Raw genomic sequence first — 19,104 nt, forward strand, 5'->3', positions numbered from 1 at the left:
AAACCAACAGGTTTAGTATCAAAAACAGTGATGATCACACAGTGCAAAAACTTGATCCTGTTGTTTGCGGAATCTCCTTCCACCAGGGGGCAGCAGTGGCGCTGCGTCGTCAGCTGCCGTAAAAAAAACAGCGAAGAAGAAGAACAGCAGCCAACATGGCGGCTTCCACGGGACAAAACGGGAAATCTGTTTCTGCTCCGGATTCGGATCTTTTACTGCACCCTGAGTTGCTGTCTCGGGATTTTATCCAGCTCATTTTAAGCGAGGTGAGTCGGTGTTTACAGAGAAAGAGAGGAGGTGTAATTTAACGAGGGGATAAATGAAAACTACCGGTAAATTAGCATCCCGGCTAACTGTCATGGGCTCAACATGTCCAGTATCGGTACCACTCCAGGTGACCAATTCTTTCTGGTATTTTTAACTAGCTATATGTCTCTAGTTTACATTTTAATGTGATAGCCACTGCAGACTCACAGCTGAATAAATGTTATCACTGGTTTAATGGACACGATGAAAGGGTCTGAGCCTGAAGTCGAATTGGATAGGATTATTCCTCTTTATAAAAAAAAAATAAGTGCCACACATCATCATCTGTGTTCATAACTTTACAACACAGGACAATATGACAACAAACTGGAGTCTAAAGAAAGATTGGGCTGCTATGGTGACAAGATGGAAACAGAATTACAAAACTGAAAAAAAACGAGACACAAAATAACAAAACAAGACTCAAATTGACCAAAACAAATAAGCATGAAAAGAAAGTACAGACAAACTAGAAGTGCATTTATCTGGGTCTGCTTTATAATTATATTAATATATTACTCTTTTCTCAAACAGTTTTATTTGTTTATTGACTCAGATCTGATCTTTGCATAACTCAGCGAACATTTTAGCACCACTTAGGTTTGGTCACCTGAGGTGGTTCCAGTATCTGGTCTGGCCCATGGACTATTCAGTGCTTCTCTGAACATGAGCTGCAGACAAATAGGTTCAGGGTTCCACATATCGAGCCTGTCTAACAGCGTTTGTTTTCCTCTGAATCAGAAAAACGTCATCACCGGAGACTGTGGGAGCAGAGAGCGGCTCACAGAGCTGTACCTCCGGCATGTCATCCCGCTGCCACAGAGGACTTTACCCGACAACCGCTGGGGGAGGAGGATGGAGAGGAGCCGGGGAAGGCAGACAGCTGCCGGTCACAGGTCAGACAGGTTTCTGTTTCCCCTCAGTGTCAGCATGGAGCAGCTCTGAAGCCCATCTACTGCTGAAATTAGGACATCATATTTTCAGGTTCTCTCAAGTCAGAATCATTCAATATCTCTGCTCAATGCTGGAATCAAATCTAAGTTTTAAGTCACACATGAAAAACCTGTGAAAAACTATAAAATATGATTTGGTAAATGTTCAGCACATTAGAGGCTGTCTGTCTATGGATGCTGCTAAAACCTTCATGCTATGATGGTGTCCCACATGTATGATCCTGTCCCACATGTATGATCCTGTCCCACATGTATGATCCTGTCACATGTCATATTGTATCACATGTTGGAGATCAGCTCGGCCTGCAGGCATCAAACCGCTGGAGTCTCTTTACAAACAAACCTTGAAAACCGTGGACAAAAATCAATGTCTTTTTAATTTGCGTGTGCGTGCGTGTGTGTGTGTGTGTGTGTGTGTGTGTTCTTGTACTTGCTACATTGTGAGGACCATTTTCTGCATTTAACTATCAAAGTGAGGACATTTTTACAAAGTGAGGACATTTTGGCCGGTCCTCACTTTGAAACAGCCATGTTTGAGGGTGAAGACTTGTTTTTAGAGAACAGGTATGAATTGAGGTTTGGTTAGGGTTAGGGTAAGGATTAAGTTTAGGCAATCAGTTGTGATGGTTAAGGTTAGGGTAAGGCTCTAGGAAATGCATTACGCCTATGGATGTCCTCACTAAGATAGAAGTACAAACATGTGTGTGTGTGTGTGTGTGTGTGTGTGTGTGTGTGTGTGTGTGTGTGTGTGTGTAATGTTTTGTTTCACTGTGTCATGTATTTTATAGTCCAGCTTTTCTGTGATGTTTTAATATTGGCATGTTTTCATTGAGACCTGCTGAGGGACTGCAGATGGAAATTAGCTTAAAGCCAATTCTGGTGCAATTCATCAAATGGCAACATTTATAATAATGTTTAGTATTGTACACGGTCCCTTTTAAAATAAAGTTATTAACATTATTAATAATAATCATCATAATTAACATCATTGCAAGGTAAATCATTTTTTAAAGTTTGTCATTGAGTGCACATTTTGCAAGAGCGATGTTCAGTCTAAACCTGTGAATTTCCATCATTCTGGGATCAGTTTGCTCTTGTGGCTGTGATCAAAAAGGGACAACATTTACTGTTCACTTTGTACCAAACACAAATATAAAACATGCAACATTTCATTCCGTTCTTAACAAAAATAAAAATAAAGTCATGAAAATGCGTTTATAATTAAGGTTTTCATACAAATGTAGCCAAAACGTATTTGAGTAAACCGGCCTGTTTTTTAAGGTTTACAACATCCTGAATGCCGCATACAAAAAGAAACTGAAATGAAAAACACTGCACTGAGTCAATTAACAAACCGAAGGCAATTAACATCACCTTTTGTCATATCGAATAGTTTCATTCCATAAGGAGAATGTTTTTGCACAAGAATGATGTGTTTTTAATTGTCTGTGTGATTCCAAGCTAATCATTTTCTAATCCATGTGTGTTACTTTGAGTCGGTGTGTGTGTGATGTTAGATTTTTGTTGTTGACATTTAGTGCGTTTTTATACATACATTTTTGTTTTACTTAAATATGCGTTGTTCCAACACACAGCATCTCTACAACACGATGGACATCATGAAACAAACAAAAGACTTAAATAAATGGAACAGTAACAGGCAGATTGAGAGTCACACCAGAAAGCACAAGTCTGTCAGCTGTGGCTGTGTCCTCTATTCACATTACATCATGTCTGCAACACTCTGCTCTGTGTGTTACCTTGAGATTTAGTCAAAAAGGGTTCCATAAGAAAAACTGAAAGTATTTTGGGGAAATCATAGATGTTTATAAAGTTTTCTCCAAACCCTTACCCAAATTTACCCCATTTAAATTTAATCTTTGAATCACTGGCCCTTAAAAATGGAGAATTTTCAAACAAGGACCCCAGACTGTTTATATACACAGACACACACTACCAGTCAAAAGTTTGCACACACCTTTATTATTGTTTTCTACATTGTAGATTAATTAACCAGGCAATAGCCAGATTAATAATTGTGTAGTACTTGATAGTACTCCACAATATCAATCTGGGACCGCTCCATGTAAATCCGTTCGGAGGAAAGAGGCACGGATTGGACAATGCAACAGTATGTCCCGCCTCTGACAGGTTTGTTTTTAGCCAATCGCGGGATCTTCACAACGAGCGGAGCCAATTGGTAGATTAAACTCTTACCAAAACCCGTAGGTAAAAAAGCACAAACATCTTTACCATCCAGAAATGCGCAAAGCGCCTCTCGTTGTTCTTCCTTCAAAGAAGCGATAGGAGATTCAGCTAAAACTGACTTAATAGCAGCATCTACACGATCGTTGTCCTCCGTTGCCGTGTTTGTTTTGATCTACTGGCGCTTGGTGTCGTCTTCACACCCGGATATCCCGCCCCACACACGAATACTGCTGATTGGCCCGAACCAACTTGGCTCTGTACGAACAGTGAATGCGGGAGCGGAGCAAGATGGTTTCTTGAGAGATTTGTGAACTCACAAATATCGCGAGAAATCAACTTGCTGGCAAGGTTACAGATTAATACTGGAGACGTTAAACTACTAAAGAATACATATGGAATTATGATCTAAACAAAAACGTGTTCATCTTCAACATTAATCTACAATATAGAAAATAATACAAATAAATAAAATGCATTGAATGAGAAGGTGTGTCCAAACTTTTGACTAGTAGTGTATACATAAGGATGTATCTCTATTTTCTATGAAAAAACACACTCTGGTTAATTTTGAGGCTCTAACATGAGTGGAATTTGATTTGTGTGCAGTATGGGCTGCTGAGGTTCTGGATTTTTGGCTTGCCAAGTCGGTGCTGTGACCAAACTGTGTGTTTACTGGGGTCTGTCTGCTGTCATTTTCTGTGCAGCATTACTTCCATGTTGAACGTGTGACAAAATATGAGGCTGATTTGGTCATACTGAATGTACAACGGCTTCCCAGCTGGGATGTTTTTTGTTTTCTCTACAATTGGGAATTTCCAATGTTTAAGAAAATATGACATCCTTACAGTCCTTTTAGTCTCTGATGTACACCTGAGGCCGATGAAACAAACAGTGAGACGCTGCAGAAACATTTCCTGTGATCTGCCTGAACTGGTGAGGAGTGACTCATCAGCAGACGTTTTAATGGTGACATCATCGTGTTTTCAGCTGTTAAATTTAGGGCTGGACCCGAATATCCCGAATATCCGTCCAGATATTAATTTTGGTATCCGAAAATCCTCCCACCCCCCCACCCCACCCCCCAGGACGGAACAGATATTTGGATGTTCGTCTTTAATAGGGCCCGAATATTCGGAGGCCAGAAACCACTATTCAGGCCAGCCCTAGTTAAATTTGCTGCTTTTTTGTCTTTCATTAAATATCTTAAGGCTCTGGCCTGCTGGTCATAAAAAACCTCTCTGTGTGATTTTCATGGACATGTTTGACTGTTTCTGATGAAATCCAGACCAAACAATCTGTTGATCAATCAGGAAAGTGACCAGTTGATTAATCAGTCATGATGTTAATTGTCAGCTCAGGATGTGAGAATGAATCTTTAACTGAAATAATGAAGCGTTACTGTTCTACTCTCACATGGACCTTCACTGGTACCACCTTCAGAGGCTGATTCAACCAGGTGTTGATGTATGGAAACATCGTGTCAGTGAAGCAGTGTGTGAAGGTGTGTATGTGTGTGTTGGTATCAGGATCAGAGAACGACAGCGTTCCGTTGTTCCAGTCCAGATTCACTCTGATCCTCTGGAGCTTCCTCCTCCATCTGAGGAATGCTGGTGGATGTAACGGGGAGACTGCTCTGCGTTTACCTAAAGACAACCCTATTGTCCATAATCCAGACTGTATGAAGCCTTTCCTGTCGACAGAGTCTTCTAACACACCCAGTGTCCACTCTGTGCTGTCTCCAACCTCAACGTTCCAGCTGTGAGTCCCCGAGCTGAAGCCCTCAGAGCCCAGGACAGACCAGAAGTTTTTAATCCTCTCTGGATTGTCAGGAAGCTGCTGCCTCCTCCTTCGTGTCACGCTGGACAGATCCTCAGACAGGACGAGTTCTGGATTTGCAGTGTTTGGATCCAGAATCAGAGGAGTGTAGGAGACCACGTCCTTCATGCTGTTCCAGATGTTGAAGGTCAGGTTGCCCAGATGTTTGGCCACATCTATCAGGGCTCCTGAGAGCAGCTGTGGATCCTCCAGCAGGGGGCTGCACTGGACTCTTTCTGCTGCAGCCTTGTAGTTCAGCAGGAATGAGACGTCTTCAGCTCTCAGCTGCTCCTCTGTGGTTCTGACTGTGTCTGAAAGATCTGCTATCTCTCTGCTCAGAGCCTCCATCTTCTCCTTCATCATTCCAGTCTTCTGCTCCTCTTCCTCCCTCAGTGCAGCCATCCTGGCCTCCTCCTCCTCTGCTAGAAACTGGTGAAGCTTCTTAAATTGCTCCTTGATCTGCCTCTCTGTGTGTCGGGCCTGGACTTTGATGTGTGCTGCTGTTTGATCCAGCTGCACCTTAACTCGTTCAGAAAGCTTTAACCTCTCCTTTGAGGGCTTCAGAATTTCCTCAAGTTCCTCTCTGTGTTGTTGTGCAGCTTCATCGATGGGTCTGCATCTGTGGTCGATGTGTTTTTCTGAGTCTCTGCAGACGACACACAGCAGCTCCTGATGGTCCAGACAGAACAGTTTGAACCTCTCAGAGTGCAGACTGCAGAGAGCTTCAGCAGATCTCTGCTCTCTGTCCTCTATGAAACTCTCACACAGGTTCTTTAACACCAAGTTTGGAGATGGTATATCCTTTGTGGATCTTCTTTTACAAAGTGGACAGTCCCGTTTTTCTTTGTGTGCCCACCAGCTCTGCAGGCAGGCTTTACAGAAGCTGTGGCTGCAGGACATGATGACCGGATCTGTATAGATTTCATGGCAGACAGGACAGCAGAGATCCTCCTCTAATCTGGAAGCCATTTAGTCTGTGAGTAAAGCTGAAAACGCAGCAAGTAGACGGCTCCAGCAGGAAAAATGAGAGCCACGCCCTTTTCCTTGAAAACTCTCCGACTGGTTCAGAATGTGGAGCTAACAGCAGGTTGAAAAGGCAGCGTTATGGTACCTTCAGTGTTCAGTGCTGCCAGCATTCCCAGTCCTCCCAGTGTTCTCTCCAGTCTCAGTGGTAGCGGTGGTTTGGGTTTGAAGGTGAATCCTACCGTCTGTCTGTGCGTCTGTGAGGCAGAACAACCTGTTTTCTGTTTGTCAGGTGAGAGGCGGAGCTTTGACAGAGCAGAAGCAAATTAAATCTAACTTTGCCACTGCGCACATATGAGCATTTCAGAAGCAAAGCAACCAGTGCAGACAGCAGAAACAGAGCATACAGAAAGAAATGTAGAGCAGAGAACAGACGGAAACAACAATCAGTTCTGATATCTGCAGTAGAAACAGAAACATAGGACTTCTCTTCAGAAGATAATGTTTCTTCAGTGGTTCTCCAGAAGGCTCTCAGGCTCATAAATGTCAAACCACCAACTATAGAATGTCTTTATTTCAGAGATGGTTCTTTACATACTAAATGTGGGTCGTTAAAGAACTAAAGAGTCTTAAATGTTTTGGGAGGTCTTTTGTTTGCTGGCATGTAGTAGCATAGTAGTGTGATAACTGACGGTTATTTTCATTATTAATGAATCATTTGTTTGACAAAATATTGAGATCTCAAGCTGGAGTCTCTTAGTTTGTTGTTTCTGCCCAACAGAAAGAACCCAAAATATTAAACATGTTAAAGTGGAAGAGACCCAGAAATGCTGCAAATTCTTACATTTAACTTTTTTGCTTAAACTTTACCGAAACGATTTTCAAGTTCTGTTATCAAAATATAAATTCATGTGAATTTCTTAAAACGCTGTTTGGTACTCATCTTAAATGACTCAAGTAGTCCCAAACCATTGGAATTTAGATTTTAACAAATAACTCTAAAAGGATTTTGATTGACAGTGATTCATTTTCTGAAATGGCTTAATGTTGATCATAAAGGTTTAAAAGTTTACCAAAGTGATTTAAACATTGATCAGAATGTTAAAAAATTATCAAAATGAGTCTAATTTTTCTAAAACAGCTAAAAAAAATGACGTAATAGTTGATCAAAAACGGTAGCAGATGGGTCTACAGAGAACTGTCATAAAGAACCATTTTTCTGTAGAAGTTCTCTGAAGCTGCCTTTAAGGTGTCCAAAAGAACCACTTTCTGATGGTTCCTCAGTGATTTCTGCAAAGAGCTGTTTGAAAGCAGAGAACCTCTTTGAGAACTAAAAACTAGTTTCTTTCTGGCAACACTCCAAACAACAGTTTTTGGTTGCAGTTAGCATCTTTATTTTCCTGCAGTGAAGTGTGTGAGTGCAGTAGGCCTGCTTCCACGTGTTCTACACTCAGCTGTCTGTGTTTAGGCCTCAGATGTGACAGATGTGATCCTGGTGGACTTAAATGTGGTGCAGACAGCTGCTGGGACGGTGACAGTCTGAACATGTCAGTCAGGATGTCAACACTGAGCACTCTGCAACTCTGAAGTTTTGCTCTTTGATGGCTCGACCTTTTGGTGCTTCGTGTTTGTCGCGCTGGAATCTTAGCATGTGTTTATGCTGCGCTGATAAAGAGGCTCTGTGAACTCTGTCAGTCAAACTCTGTCCCAGAGTCTCAGTAGCAGAACAGAGGCTCTTTCCAGACGTGGGATGTGTACCATCGCTGCTTTATCAGTGCGTTAAAGTGACTTTATTCTGTCGTTCACACAGACGTCACTTTAAGATTTCTTCCTCTCCACAGAGACAGAGAGAACCACAGTAACGTGTTTAACAAACGTCAGCTGGTTTAGGTATGTAAAGACACAGAAACAGGTCAGTCAGAGAAGGATGAATGTTTTTAACATGTTAGCATGCAGTCTGTACAGGAATGTGGACAGATCAGCCAGAGTGCTTTTGGAGGTCTTCAGCTGGCTCTGGGAGAGATTTACAGCTATCTGTGTAGCAAGACCACATTCTAGAAAAAGAAACAGGTCTTATGCAAAAAATAACACAAAGTAACGATGATGTCAGCGTGCAATGAACAATCATTTCCTCTTTTTTAAAAAAAAATGGAGCCCATACAGTAGTTTTTCAGCCGGGATGCTTGTTGACAAATCTCACTGCTATGGGGAGGAAGATCAGAGAAGTGACCAGGGCCGGCCGCTGGCATAAACACTCTATGCCGTTGTTTATAGCCACATCCAGTAGAGGGGGCCACACCACAATAAGTGTGTGATTCGCATTTTGTCCCTGTCTGGGATACATTTTTAAAAAAAATAAATATTTGCTGTTAATCATGTGCATGTGTGTTTTAACCCAATTACAAGCTGTGCACGTGATTTGGTAGTTGCCCTGTGCATGTTTTGGGGTCACAAAAAAAAATCTTGCTTAGGGCCACCAAAGTCCTAGGGCCGGCCCTGGAAGTGACTGAGGTAAAGGTGTGAACCAGCTGATGTTTGAATTGGGGACTCGCTGCTGACATCATGTAAGCTCAAATAATTCTGCTATCAGTGTGACTCTAATGTGGATATTGAGATTGAAGCAAAACTGAGACAGCAGGTGTGAATGTAAAGCCACTCATGGGTCAGATGTCTGCATCCTGATACAGATCAGGTGTAAATGGACCAGAAGTGTCTGTCGTCTTTAGAGGTTTACTCTGTGATGTTAGATTGCTGCTTCTCCTGCACCTGTCCATCCAGTGCAACCAGCAGGTGTTTCCTCCTGCCTGCACAGAAATCCAGCCCTTAATGTCAAAATGAGTTTGATTCATCAGAGCCAGAAATAACTGATGATCCTTCTTTGGTCATTTCCAGCTCCAGTAACGACCACAGTAGGAAAAGGCCTCTGATCGTCTTTGATGGGACGTCTTCTCACTCTGGGCCCCTAAAAGTGAAGAAACCAGAAGGAACCGTGGCGTCAGCAGGAATCCCTGACAGGTTAAAGCCTCCTCCAGCTGCACATCTGTCCAACCCCATCCGCAAGCTGTCAGGCAACACTTCTTCTTCTTCTTCTTCTTCTTCTTCCTCGTCTGTTCATCGTAGCTCTGACACGACAAACCTCAAACGAGAAGCAAACGCCTCGGTAGGAACTTTATTCTCAGTTTCAACAGTTAGTCATGCTTTTGTTTTCTGTTTTTTTGCATCTGTAATTGTTTGTGTTGTTGTTGTTTATATGTTTGAAGATTCCTACAAGGAAATGTGTGATGGATGCATGTGATTCTTTAATATGAGATATTCGCCACCAGATCAATAACTCGTGGTCACAACTTAATAAAGCATTTGAAAGGATTAATTAGGTTGTGGCCACAAGTTTTAATATGAAATCAAACAACATGAGGAAGCTGTTGTTGTTGTCACGCGATTCTAACATTTGTCCTGATCACATGAGACGGTGGCGTCTATACGGCTTTAGTTTGACACGCATCGTATGCAGCGCTTGGTTTGTAAATGCAGGAGGTCCATCAGCTCAGTGAAGAGAAGAGAGAAGGTGTCAGAACACGGCCAAAAATACTAAATATTCCTGCCAATCAGTCAGGTGAAAACAGCTTAAAATGTGGTGTACATTTTCAGTTTTTTCTGTTAGCTGTCCCTCCAGTTCCCTGTGTCCCATCCGTCTCTGGATTCCTGCTCTGTGGGTAAAACGGAATTCGGGGCAAAATCTCCATTTAAAATGAGAACTTTATCAGTACTCAAAGGTTAATTTGTTATATCACAGCTGCAGAAAGTGTGGAAGCTTCACAAGTATGTTAATATTTTGAAGATAAACAATTAGAATTACTTTTCACAAATTCATGAAAGTGGATGGACAGTGCACAGTGGGGTGGTGGTTAGCACCGTCGCCTTGCAGATAGATCAGGATCTTCCTGCATGGAGTCTCCATGTTCTCCTGTGCATGTGTCCAGGTTCTCCAGCTTCCTCCCACAGTCCAGAAACGTGCTGAGGTTAATTGGTGATTCTAAATTATCCGTAATTTAGCCCTGTGATAGGCTGTTACCTGTCCAGGTGTCCCCTGCCTTCACTCTCAGTCAGCTGGATAGACTCCACCCCCCATGACCCTCATAAAGGATTAATGGTGTATGGATGACTGATGGATGACAAAAGGAGAGAAGGACTTTCTGCGATGTGAAGAGAAGCTTGTTGTCGTTACTACTCTTTTGCTGAACGTGCTTGGCAGAAACACCCTACAAATGGTCCAAAACGTTGTCCGTAATGGTGAGGAGTTTCATTGACATCCTCTTCTCTATATGATACACAGATGGTCCAGCTCCAACCCCAGGACTGAGCTGTCCTTCTGGATGACTTTATCTGGTCTTTTGGTGTCAACCATCCCGAGTAGATGATGGCCTGAAAGTTTGCACTGGTCTCCTAAAACGTCCCCAGCAAGCAGGAAACGTGAAATGTAGTTTAAGCCTGTGCAGCACTTTGGTCAATTTTGGTCATTTTAAAAGTGCTGTAAATTTATCCATGGCTCTGATGTAACCTGTAATAAATATGTTTCAGGGTTTAATTCATCAAAGATTAAAATAAGACTAAATTAAACTTATCTCTGCTTCATGCATAATAACAACCCTTTGAAAGATGTCAATAAACAAAGTTTCCTTATATTTCGGTCGTACATAATCAGGATGTGGCCACAATTCAGTCATCCTGAGCCTTGTTAGCTCACAGCCATGACTCGTTATCTCGCTCCCTCGCCTCAGTCACTCGTGGGATTCATCTTGTGTCCAAACAGCGCCGTGTTTTTTTTGTCACCAGGTTGCTCTGTAAAATTAGGACGATGAACCTAAAAGATATTTGAGAAAAGATGCAGAGAACGTGCTGTAATTAATCAGTTTCAGTCTTATCAGGAAATCATGATTATGAGTTGAAACCTTAAATAATTTCTTGGTGTTTTCATGCCTTTGCGTTATATTTTTCCAGCCACTGTTCATACCTGTTGATTCTCTTTTAACTCTCCAGGATGCACTGAAGTCTCCAGAAGTAAAGAAAAAGATCCAGCGTGTGACATGGCCCTGACCTCTGACTCCTCTTCATGCTCTGATGGATGCTTCACTCCTCTTCCTGGCCCTGACCTTCTGGTATCCTCTACCTGTCACCATTTTCCCAGTAGCTGATTCACAGAAAGAGGTGGAAGTCTGTTTAGCTGCGTGTCAAAGCCGCCTCACTTCTCCGGTTCAGTTCTGAGAACAGACGCTGTGGAGATGATGCTCAGGAGTTCATCCTTCTCATAACGTCATGAGCTTCCTTGTTGCTGTCTGGAGCCTGAAGTGCCCTTACCATCACTGATCAGCAGCTCACTCCAGCACACGGAGACCTTCCAGAGGACGACTCCAACGACGTGATGTTTCCAGAGTTATGGCTGTTAATGAAGGGCCTCAGCTGGGTTTTGTTTTTCTGAAACAGATGTGAAGGAATCTCATGCTGTGGTAGTGGAGGACGTGCAGAAGAGGCACTTCTGTTTCTCTGGTGTTTTGTAGAAGAATAAAAACCACAACTTGTGCTGACTGTAACATTTTAGAAGTAGTGCTTAGACTAAAGATTTTGAACCTGTGGTCGGTGTCGTCTGGGAATCGGTGAATATTTGTACTTTGTGTGATTCATTCCACAGACATCTGGCTTCATCTAGTTTCACACATTATTCAGGGTTTTTGAGTGTCTCTCTGGTCTGTTATTCAACCTGATCATACTCCACCTATAATCATCCAGTTTGTTACAGAGGAAGTGGATAACCTCCCTGTCTGTATTTAAACATCACCTGTTATTATTTCTGGCAAATGAAAGAAGAATGGACTAAACCAGGAATTCATACCTTTTGACATTTATTTATTGCTGTGGATGAACTGACTTTGATAGACAGACGTCATCAAAAACACACAGGAAAAAGCATTTTCAATCACAATCATGTTTGTACCAGCAGTTTTTTAAAATAAATTCTCAGTACAGTGAATCCTGTTTGTTGCTTTTATTGAAATGTAGAATTCAGCAGCTTTATTGCCCGTGTTTGAAATGATATATGGAGTACATAACAGAACATGTGATGAACAGTCCGTATTTTCTGCAAACATGTTGACCTAATCCATTGTTTTGTTAGTTTTTTTTTAATATTAGCAGTTCTGACATTTAAAATTTCATGCACAACTACAATTAGCATTTAAAAGATTAAAGATGCAATATTAATATTTCAGTGGTTATAGCACAACCCATTGATAAAATCTCTAATTACAGAGTCAAGCTAATTCATGCACAAAGTAGTTTTTACTATCACACTTTAAAGCTGATAATGTGCATTAACACTGTAGAGAAGGTTTCTTAAACACTTCTTTCTGTTTCATAGGTAAAGGTTTTTACATTCATGCTTACAGGTATTTTATTAGTAAGGACTTTTTTCTCAGGAAGTGAACAGTTCACTTGAATAAACTTTGTAAATCCAAAAGGCACTGTTAGTATTTCAGAGTGTTAAACAGTGTACGTTCATAGTGATGCAGCGTGGTAGAGATGCTAAGGTCGCTAACGCTCTGATGGTGTTTCTTTTCTGCTCGTCTTTCGTTGATTATGACATGATCATCCTGGCAGATGTATGGATCATCCCTCACGCTGAATTAGATGTCCTTGCCACACTCTGGGCAGAGGATGTCATCGCGCTCGGTGAGGAAGCCACGCCCCACCAGGGACACGGAGCACTTCTTACAGTTGAAGCAGTCATTGTGCCACTGGCGCTCCTCAAAGGAAATGTACTTGCTGCCTCCAAGACCTGAGTCAGAGTCAGAGAAATTTATTGTCATTGCACACTATGAGTATGAAAGTCAGTTCTGAGTGAGTGAAACTGAGAAACCTGCTTTCAGCAAACCCTTGACAGATTTGTGATCGGTGATTACCGCTTATGGGGGTGGTGCAGGAGGCGCACTTCTTGGCATAAAGGTTGCAGAAGCAGTTGAGACAATAGGCAAAGTCGTCTCTGGAGGTAAACCTCTGGCCAGACAGCTGCTGCTTGCAGCTGGTGCACAGGAAGCAGTCCTTGTGCCAGGGCTGGTCGCGGTAGGTCACCCCGCCGGTGGTGATGGGCTGGTCAGAGGGGGCAGAAGGGTGATGTTGAGAGCAGCTCTGAAAATAAGTTACACCTGAGATCATGACAAGCACGGCGGGGTGTTGTACCTTCTTGCAGTGGATGCACTGCATGGCAAACTGCTTCTCGTAGCAGGGCACACAGAAGTTGCTGCTGTCCTTGGGGATGAAGCTCTTGGTGCCGATGGGCTGCTGGCATCTCTGGCAGGTGAAGCAGGTCTCATGCCAGCTGTTCCCCTTGTGCTCCATCTTCCTGGAGCCTTCAGGAAAATGTAAAGTGAGAGAAAGCAAAAAAAAAAAAGAAGAAGATTCAAGGTAAAATCGGAATGTGTTGTAGATGTTCTGTTGAAGAATCTGAGCTCTGATTGGTCTTCAGGATCATCTCAGCTGCTCCGTCTGTGTTTCTAATCTGTTCAGTTCTCGGGTTCTTTGTAATGTGACCATCCTCAGACATTCTAGACTTTATAGTTTCTTAAAGTCACAGTTATGGATGGTTTCACAACCTGCTGTGTCCTGTTTGTCTCTCTTCAGCTCTCTGTACACAAAAGCCTAATTACCATCACTTCTTAACTCTACATTTGAGCCAGTAAGTGTACACCCCCTGTCAAAAGTTTTAGGACGCTGTCTCAGTCAAATAAAGTAGAACCTGTCCTACAACTTTTGACAGGGGGTGTATTTCATCATATGGATGTGATCAGGGCAGGACTCTGATCATACATGTAAAGTTTCAGGCAGATTGGAGCATGTTCAGGACATTTACACAGCATTTGACATTTCATGGAGAAGGATCAAAATTCCAGAGGCCGCCACGGACACGCCCTTTGACTTTGGAAAAAGATTTTAATAACTTTGGATCATTAAGGCCTCCTGTATGTACTGGCCCAATTTGAGGTGAATTGGAGTTTCCCCCTGGGAGGAGTTCGCTCTAGAAAAAAATGAAAAATGGGCAAAATCTGACATTCAATGCAAAATACCTCACTTCCTGTTGGGTTTGGAATGTGGCTGTCACTGACTTTTTTGTTCAGCCTGATGTGCTGCATATGTGTACCAAATTTGGTAGATACACCCCCTGTCAAATGTTGTAGGACAGGTTCTACTTTATTTGAATGAGAAAGTGTCCTAAAACTTTTGACAGGGGATGTACTTCCTCGATGCTTTGCTGTACAACAATGATTTAATTTAGATATTAATACAGTATGACAGTAAAATGCAAAACTAAGATTATATCTTAGAAACAAACAGTTACAGGATGGTCTACAGAAAAAAACCTCTTTACACATCAGGTGAGTGTGTTTGGTTGCAGTTACACCCTGTGTGTTATTGTGTTATCATCATAATACCACTACAACAGTTCTGAGAAATTCTATAAAGTCTCACTCTTTATCAGTAACAGAGGATCTTAACCTCATGATTCTAGCTTTCATATCAGTGTGTGTTTTGTTACGGACTTATTTTTGCCTAAATTTCAAGGAAAAGTTTGGGAATTGACAGTTTAGAGGAAGAAACTTTGTCGTCTCCCTCTTAGTCCTGTCAGAGTCCTGATAGATCAACAAGAAACTGTATATTTCTGTCATATTTAGATTTCTAACTGAGTAATAAGGACGGACTTCTTTGCAAACCGGTAACTGTGTCTTCTATCTGTCGTGTTGCTTCTATCGTCTTCCTACCTGGCATGATGGTTTTCTTGCAATCATGGCACTTGGAGGAGTACTCATTGGAGTAGCACTCGGTGCAGAGGAGCTGCTCATCCTTGGTGGAGAACGGCTTGTCCACCAGGGAGCGCTTGCACTGGAAGCACTTGAAGCAGTCCTCGTGCCAGTGGCGGTCCTTGTAGGACAGATCCTACCGGGACATCAGTCGGACAGTCAGAGCAAAGCTGAAGGACACACAGGAAGGTGCAGAGACGGTGTTTTGTTTCGTGTCTTACCCTGGTGTTGCAGCCGATGGGCTTCTTGCAGTCCTCACACGAGTTGGAGTACAGGCTTTCATAGCATTTCACACAGTAAGGGTTCTCCTCTCGCAGGACGTACTTCTTCCCAAACAGGGACTCCTTGCAGTAGTGGCAGTCGTAGCGCTCGGTCATTTTCACGCAGGGTTGCTCACCTGAGAAAGAAGGAAATTATTCAATGGATTCTCATGGGCAGTTTTTGACGTTTTCTGTTAGAATCCGTCTTTCATCTGACAACCAGCAGAGAGCCTTTTCTCTGAGGCTGTGAGTTTCCAACCAGTAATGTTTTCTAGCATCAAGATCCTTCACAGAGCAAGGTGCACGGCTTTTTCCATGTAGCGTTTTCCTCTTTCATCTTCCTCTCCCATCTCTCAGGCGTTCTTCATTCAGTTCTGTGTGTCAGGAGTGGAAGGTGACAGATGAGGAGGATATAAATAACTCCTATCAGTCCTGCTTAGAGACAGTCAACTTTTGCCCTGCTGCATTCCAACGCGCTCTATGCCACCGTACGCTGACCCATCCATCACCTCACCTCCAGCTGTCAGCACCAGATCACTGTATCCTCTCATTGTGTGTGTGTGTGTGTGTGTGTGTGTGTGTGTGTCCTGGTGTAAGTGGGTTTGAACAGCACTCGTAATAATGACTACTCGCGTTCTGCAGCTGCCTGTGGTCTGCCTCTTAAGCCCTCTGTTATCCCACCTGTGCCTAAATACTCTTACTCTCTGTTGGCCGAGGATAGCGTAAGCTATTTATTGGAGTGCCATTATTGTGGGAGTTAAATAGAGATCGTACAGTATGATGAAAACAGTCAGAAAGAAACCTTTGTGCAGTGCAGCGTTCAATCCAACCCAAGGAGTCGTCTGATTTGTTCATGTGACAGTGTGTCCAGTGATTCCCTCACTGTAAAAGGATGGAAAGAAAGAGGAAAACCAACTGTACATTCCCTCCTAACCACTGCTTTATTCTCCTCTTTTCTTAACTTCATGCATCTGTGTTCTTAATTGAGCCGCTCTCCTCGGTTGGTACTCCCTTAATCTCCCAGTTCAGCTTCCCCTTGATCTATTTGTGATCGCTGTGTATCCCCACCTAAGTGATCCAAAACGAGTTCCCAGAGTGATCTGCGATGTTCCTGACATTCAAGAGGTTAGTGTCTTTTATCTGGCTTAAGTTGAGTCGTTTAATCTGCTCGGAGCATTCTCAACCCCTCCCACATTCCCTCATTGTCCACTGCTCCCACCATGACTCACCTAGCTTATATAAGGGTTTATCTGACTCCTAAAAATAAAAAAAGGATAATCTGAACTGCCACAAATAAAACCTCCAGCTATTCAGACATGTCATGCAGCTGTTTCCCAGCTTCTGGGGTCTCTTTGATGCTACTTATCTGGGAGTCAAACTGAGCGAAGAACGTTCCAGAGAGCTGCTTGTGTGGTATTGTTTCCTGAATCGACTCTCTGTGCATGCATTACAGCAAAAATAATTACATCTACAGCGATGTTCTAGTTTTTAAAAGAAAATTCCAGTTCTGGTCGAGCTGAAAAAGGAATTTTAGAAAAGGAATTTCTGATGAAACTGCCACTGAAGCCTCAGAGGAACAACGGAAGTTTACAGCTTTGTAGTCACATTTCCAGATGTTTTAAAGAAGTAAAGGATTATTTCTAAGATGATGCCCTGCCATCTGAAGAAAGCTAGCAATAAGACCCCAGAGCTGCTTGTTTACTGCAGTTTTCTGCTTTGCTGAAGCAACACAAATTACTTGTCAATTAAATAACTACTAGTAATAGTCTTGTAAGTAGATAATGAAATAAAACCGCAAAATCAAATTACGCTTCATTTTGAAAGTTTGGCAATTCAGTCCTGAACTGCAATTTACATTTTAAACTCAATGCAAAGACTAAATCCCTCTTCCAACTGTAACATTAAAAGCTACTATACTTATGCTATGTTTTCCACGACTATACAAAATACTGAAGGACTTCAAATCCCATAGTAGCTGTGTGTGATCACCACATTAATAACTCTGACTAAGATGCAATGAAGTGCATGAAATGCTGTAATGCCAACAATAAATAAATAAATCAAAGCAACAGAGCAGAGCTACTTATTGGTAGACGTAAAGTTTTGCTGAAGGGGGGAGGAAAACGTTGGAAATGCGCTGACAGGAGTCAACAGATGTGCAGATGTTTTTGGATAGAAGTACGAGCTAGAAGAAGACTGCCTCTGAGACAGAAAGGGAGGTGATGGAAGAGGTAGTTAAATAGTGGAAACAGGTGGAAGAAAGGGGGAAACACGAGCAGGTGGGAGATGTGGAGGCAGGATAGGAGGACAGCGGTCTCCTGGAGGAAAGGAAGAAATGGCGAGTGAAGGACCAGCGAAGACGAAGGATGAATGAGTGGAAGGGTGGACGAGTGAATGGATGGAGCAGTTGGACAGAGCTGGGTCTTACCTTCCTGTCTGAGGAGTTTGTGCCTGTGCGGAGTCTGGGGCAGACTGAGAGAGGAGGCTCCGGGTGGCTGCAGTTACTCCTGATTGCATTACTCCACCCATCGGGGGCTAATTGAAAATGGGGGAGGGAAGAGGGAGGAGGGGGAGGCAGCAAAGGGGGCAGGGCATCTTTTTTGAGATGATCTATAAATACAGCAGCGCTTCACAGCGATAACCCCAAGGCCCCCTTTCACCCGCTCATTCAGCCACCAGCGCGACCATGTGGCCTTTTAAGGTCACTCTGTTGTCGTTCACTCGCTCACAGGGATTCACTCGTTCACTCACTTTTTCTTTATTTTCGTTTCTCTCCCAGAGCGGCCTTATCGTATCATTCCTCCCTACCCGGCTTCCTGCATTCACTTCTTCCCTCTTCTCTATTATTGTTTTCTTTACATGTGCGACATCCTTCGTTATCGTTATCACAACACTGCACACAAACACACATGCACAATGTTGCGTAACAGACACACTATTCCTATGGCCTTTTATATGCCATGGAAAGGATGCCAGGGGTCAGATGTCAAAGATTGTTGTCCTGTTAGACTTGTCGCTGCTCGGATGTCTCATCTGTCCCTGCCTCCCCGTATTTATCCTCACAGGGGACCGCACATTCGATCCTGAACCTCCTACGTGTCGGCTATAGTATCCAGGCTCGCTAATGACAGACACCCACTTTGTTTCTAAGAAAATTGTGGCACTATTTTCTGCAACCGCACACTCACTTGTTCGCACCGCAGCACCAGCCATCACCCCCACTGCTCTGCCCAGCTCTTTCTTCCCTCATTCCAGCCCTGCAGACAGGTTTTCCTGACCCAGTGCTCCCTGGACACCCTCCAGTGAGAAAATGCGTCAGCACAAGATTCAAGTGCTCTATTTGTAGCGTCATAAAGTGTTGAATCAGTTTGTGTGTGTATTGTGTCTATGGTTACATGTTTTATGTTTATATGGAACGAATGTCTTCTAAATAATGATCTCTTTAGTCACACTTGTGGTGTGGCTCCATTCGGCTGGTCTTACAGCCCGTCGCTTTGACTGAAATATCTCTAAAACTACTATTTATGAGAATTTGAAAAGACATCCATGATGGGTGAAATGAGTTGATGTTATGATTTTGGTGATCCCATGATGTCTAATTTAATGCCACCACGAGGTTTTCGTTTGTGGCTTTGAGTGAAACCTCTCAACAACCGTTTGAAGAGTTGCCATAAAATCTGGTGGAATCACTCATGTCGAGTCATTCATTAGCTCTTCATGTAAAACACCATCACTGGATGAAGGTTTTCATTT

At 42.8% G+C, this 19,104-nt stretch overlaps 4 protein-coding genes across 5 annotated transcripts in view; 2 read left to right on the forward strand and 2 right to left on the reverse strand.

Moving 5' to 3' along the window:
- Positions 1 to 19,104, forward strand: part of LOC110959998 (cytochrome c oxidase assembly factor 5) — a 523,208-nt gene that overhangs the window by 139,018 nt on the left and 365,086 nt on the right. The window lies entirely within an intron of this gene.
- Positions 105 to 12,270, forward strand: c14h2orf49 (chromosome 14 C2orf49 homolog). The gene is made up of 4 exons (XM_022210940.2): positions 105 to 266; positions 1,048 to 1,202; positions 9,138 to 9,405; positions 11,283 to 12,270. The coding sequence occupies exons 1-4, from the start codon at positions 156 to 158 to the stop codon at positions 11,337 to 11,339; spliced, it is 591 nt and encodes a 196-aa protein (XP_022066632.1). The 5' UTR covers positions 105 to 155; the 3' UTR covers positions 11,340 to 12,270.
- Positions 4,541 to 6,558, reverse strand: LOC110962872 (zinc-binding protein A33-like). The gene has a single exon (XM_022210937.2). The coding sequence runs from the start codon at positions 6,249 to 6,251 to the stop codon at positions 4,863 to 4,865; it is 1,389 nt and encodes a 462-aa protein (XP_022066629.1). The 5' UTR covers positions 6,252 to 6,558; the 3' UTR covers positions 4,541 to 4,862.
- Positions 12,122 to 17,834, reverse strand: fhl2a (four and a half LIM domains 2a). The gene is made up of 6 exons (XM_022210939.2): positions 17,780 to 17,834; positions 15,313 to 15,488; positions 15,053 to 15,227; positions 13,476 to 13,645; positions 13,199 to 13,385; positions 12,122 to 13,074 (listed from the first exon to the last, which is right to left on the reverse strand). Exons 2-6 carry the CDS (start codon positions 15,466 to 15,468, stop codon positions 12,923 to 12,925), a joined length of 840 nt encoding a protein of 279 aa, XP_022066631.1. The 5' UTR covers positions 15,469 to 15,488; positions 17,780 to 17,834; the 3' UTR covers positions 12,122 to 12,922.

This window comes from Acanthochromis polyacanthus, chromosome 14, assembly GCF_021347895.1.
Source record: "Acanthochromis polyacanthus isolate Apoly-LR-REF ecotype Palm Island chromosome 14, KAUST_Apoly_ChrSc, whole genome shotgun sequence".
Classification (NCBI taxonomy): domain Eukaryota; kingdom Metazoa; phylum Chordata; class Actinopteri; family Pomacentridae; genus Acanthochromis; species Acanthochromis polyacanthus.

What these genes read in the sequence shown, in the direction of transcription:
- c14h2orf49 (XM_022210940.2), top strand. Translation starts at nt 156, where the DNA reads ATGGCGGCTTCCACGGGACAAAACGGGAAATCTGTTTCTGCTCCGGAT. An exon ending in TCCAGCTCATTTTAAGCGAG is followed by an intron (nt 267 to 1,047) that starts GTGAGTCGGTGT and finishes CCTCTGAATCAG; the next exon opens with AAAAACGTCATCACCGGAGA. An exon ending in CAGACAGCTGCCGGTCACAG is followed by an intron (nt 1,203 to 9,137) that starts GTCAGACAGGTT and finishes GGTCATTTCCAG; the next exon opens with CTCCAGTAACGACCACAGTA.
- LOC110962872 (XM_022210937.2), bottom strand. Translation starts at nt 6,251, where the DNA reads ATGGCTTCCAGATTAGAGGAGGATCTCTGCTGTCCTGTCTGCCATGAA.
- fhl2a (XM_022210939.2), bottom strand. Translation starts at nt 15,468, where the DNA reads ATGACCGAGCGCTACGACTGCCACTACTGCAAGGAGTCCCTGTTTGGG. An exon ending in CAAGAAAACCATCATGCCAG is followed by an intron (nt 13,646 to 15,052) that starts GTAGGAAGACGA and finishes ATTTTCCTGAAG; the next exon opens with GCTCCAGGAAGATGGAGCAC. An exon ending in AGTGCATCCACTGCAAGAAG is followed by an intron (nt 13,386 to 13,475) that starts GTACAACACCCC and finishes CCCTCTGACCAG; the next exon opens with CCCATCACCACCGGCGGGGT.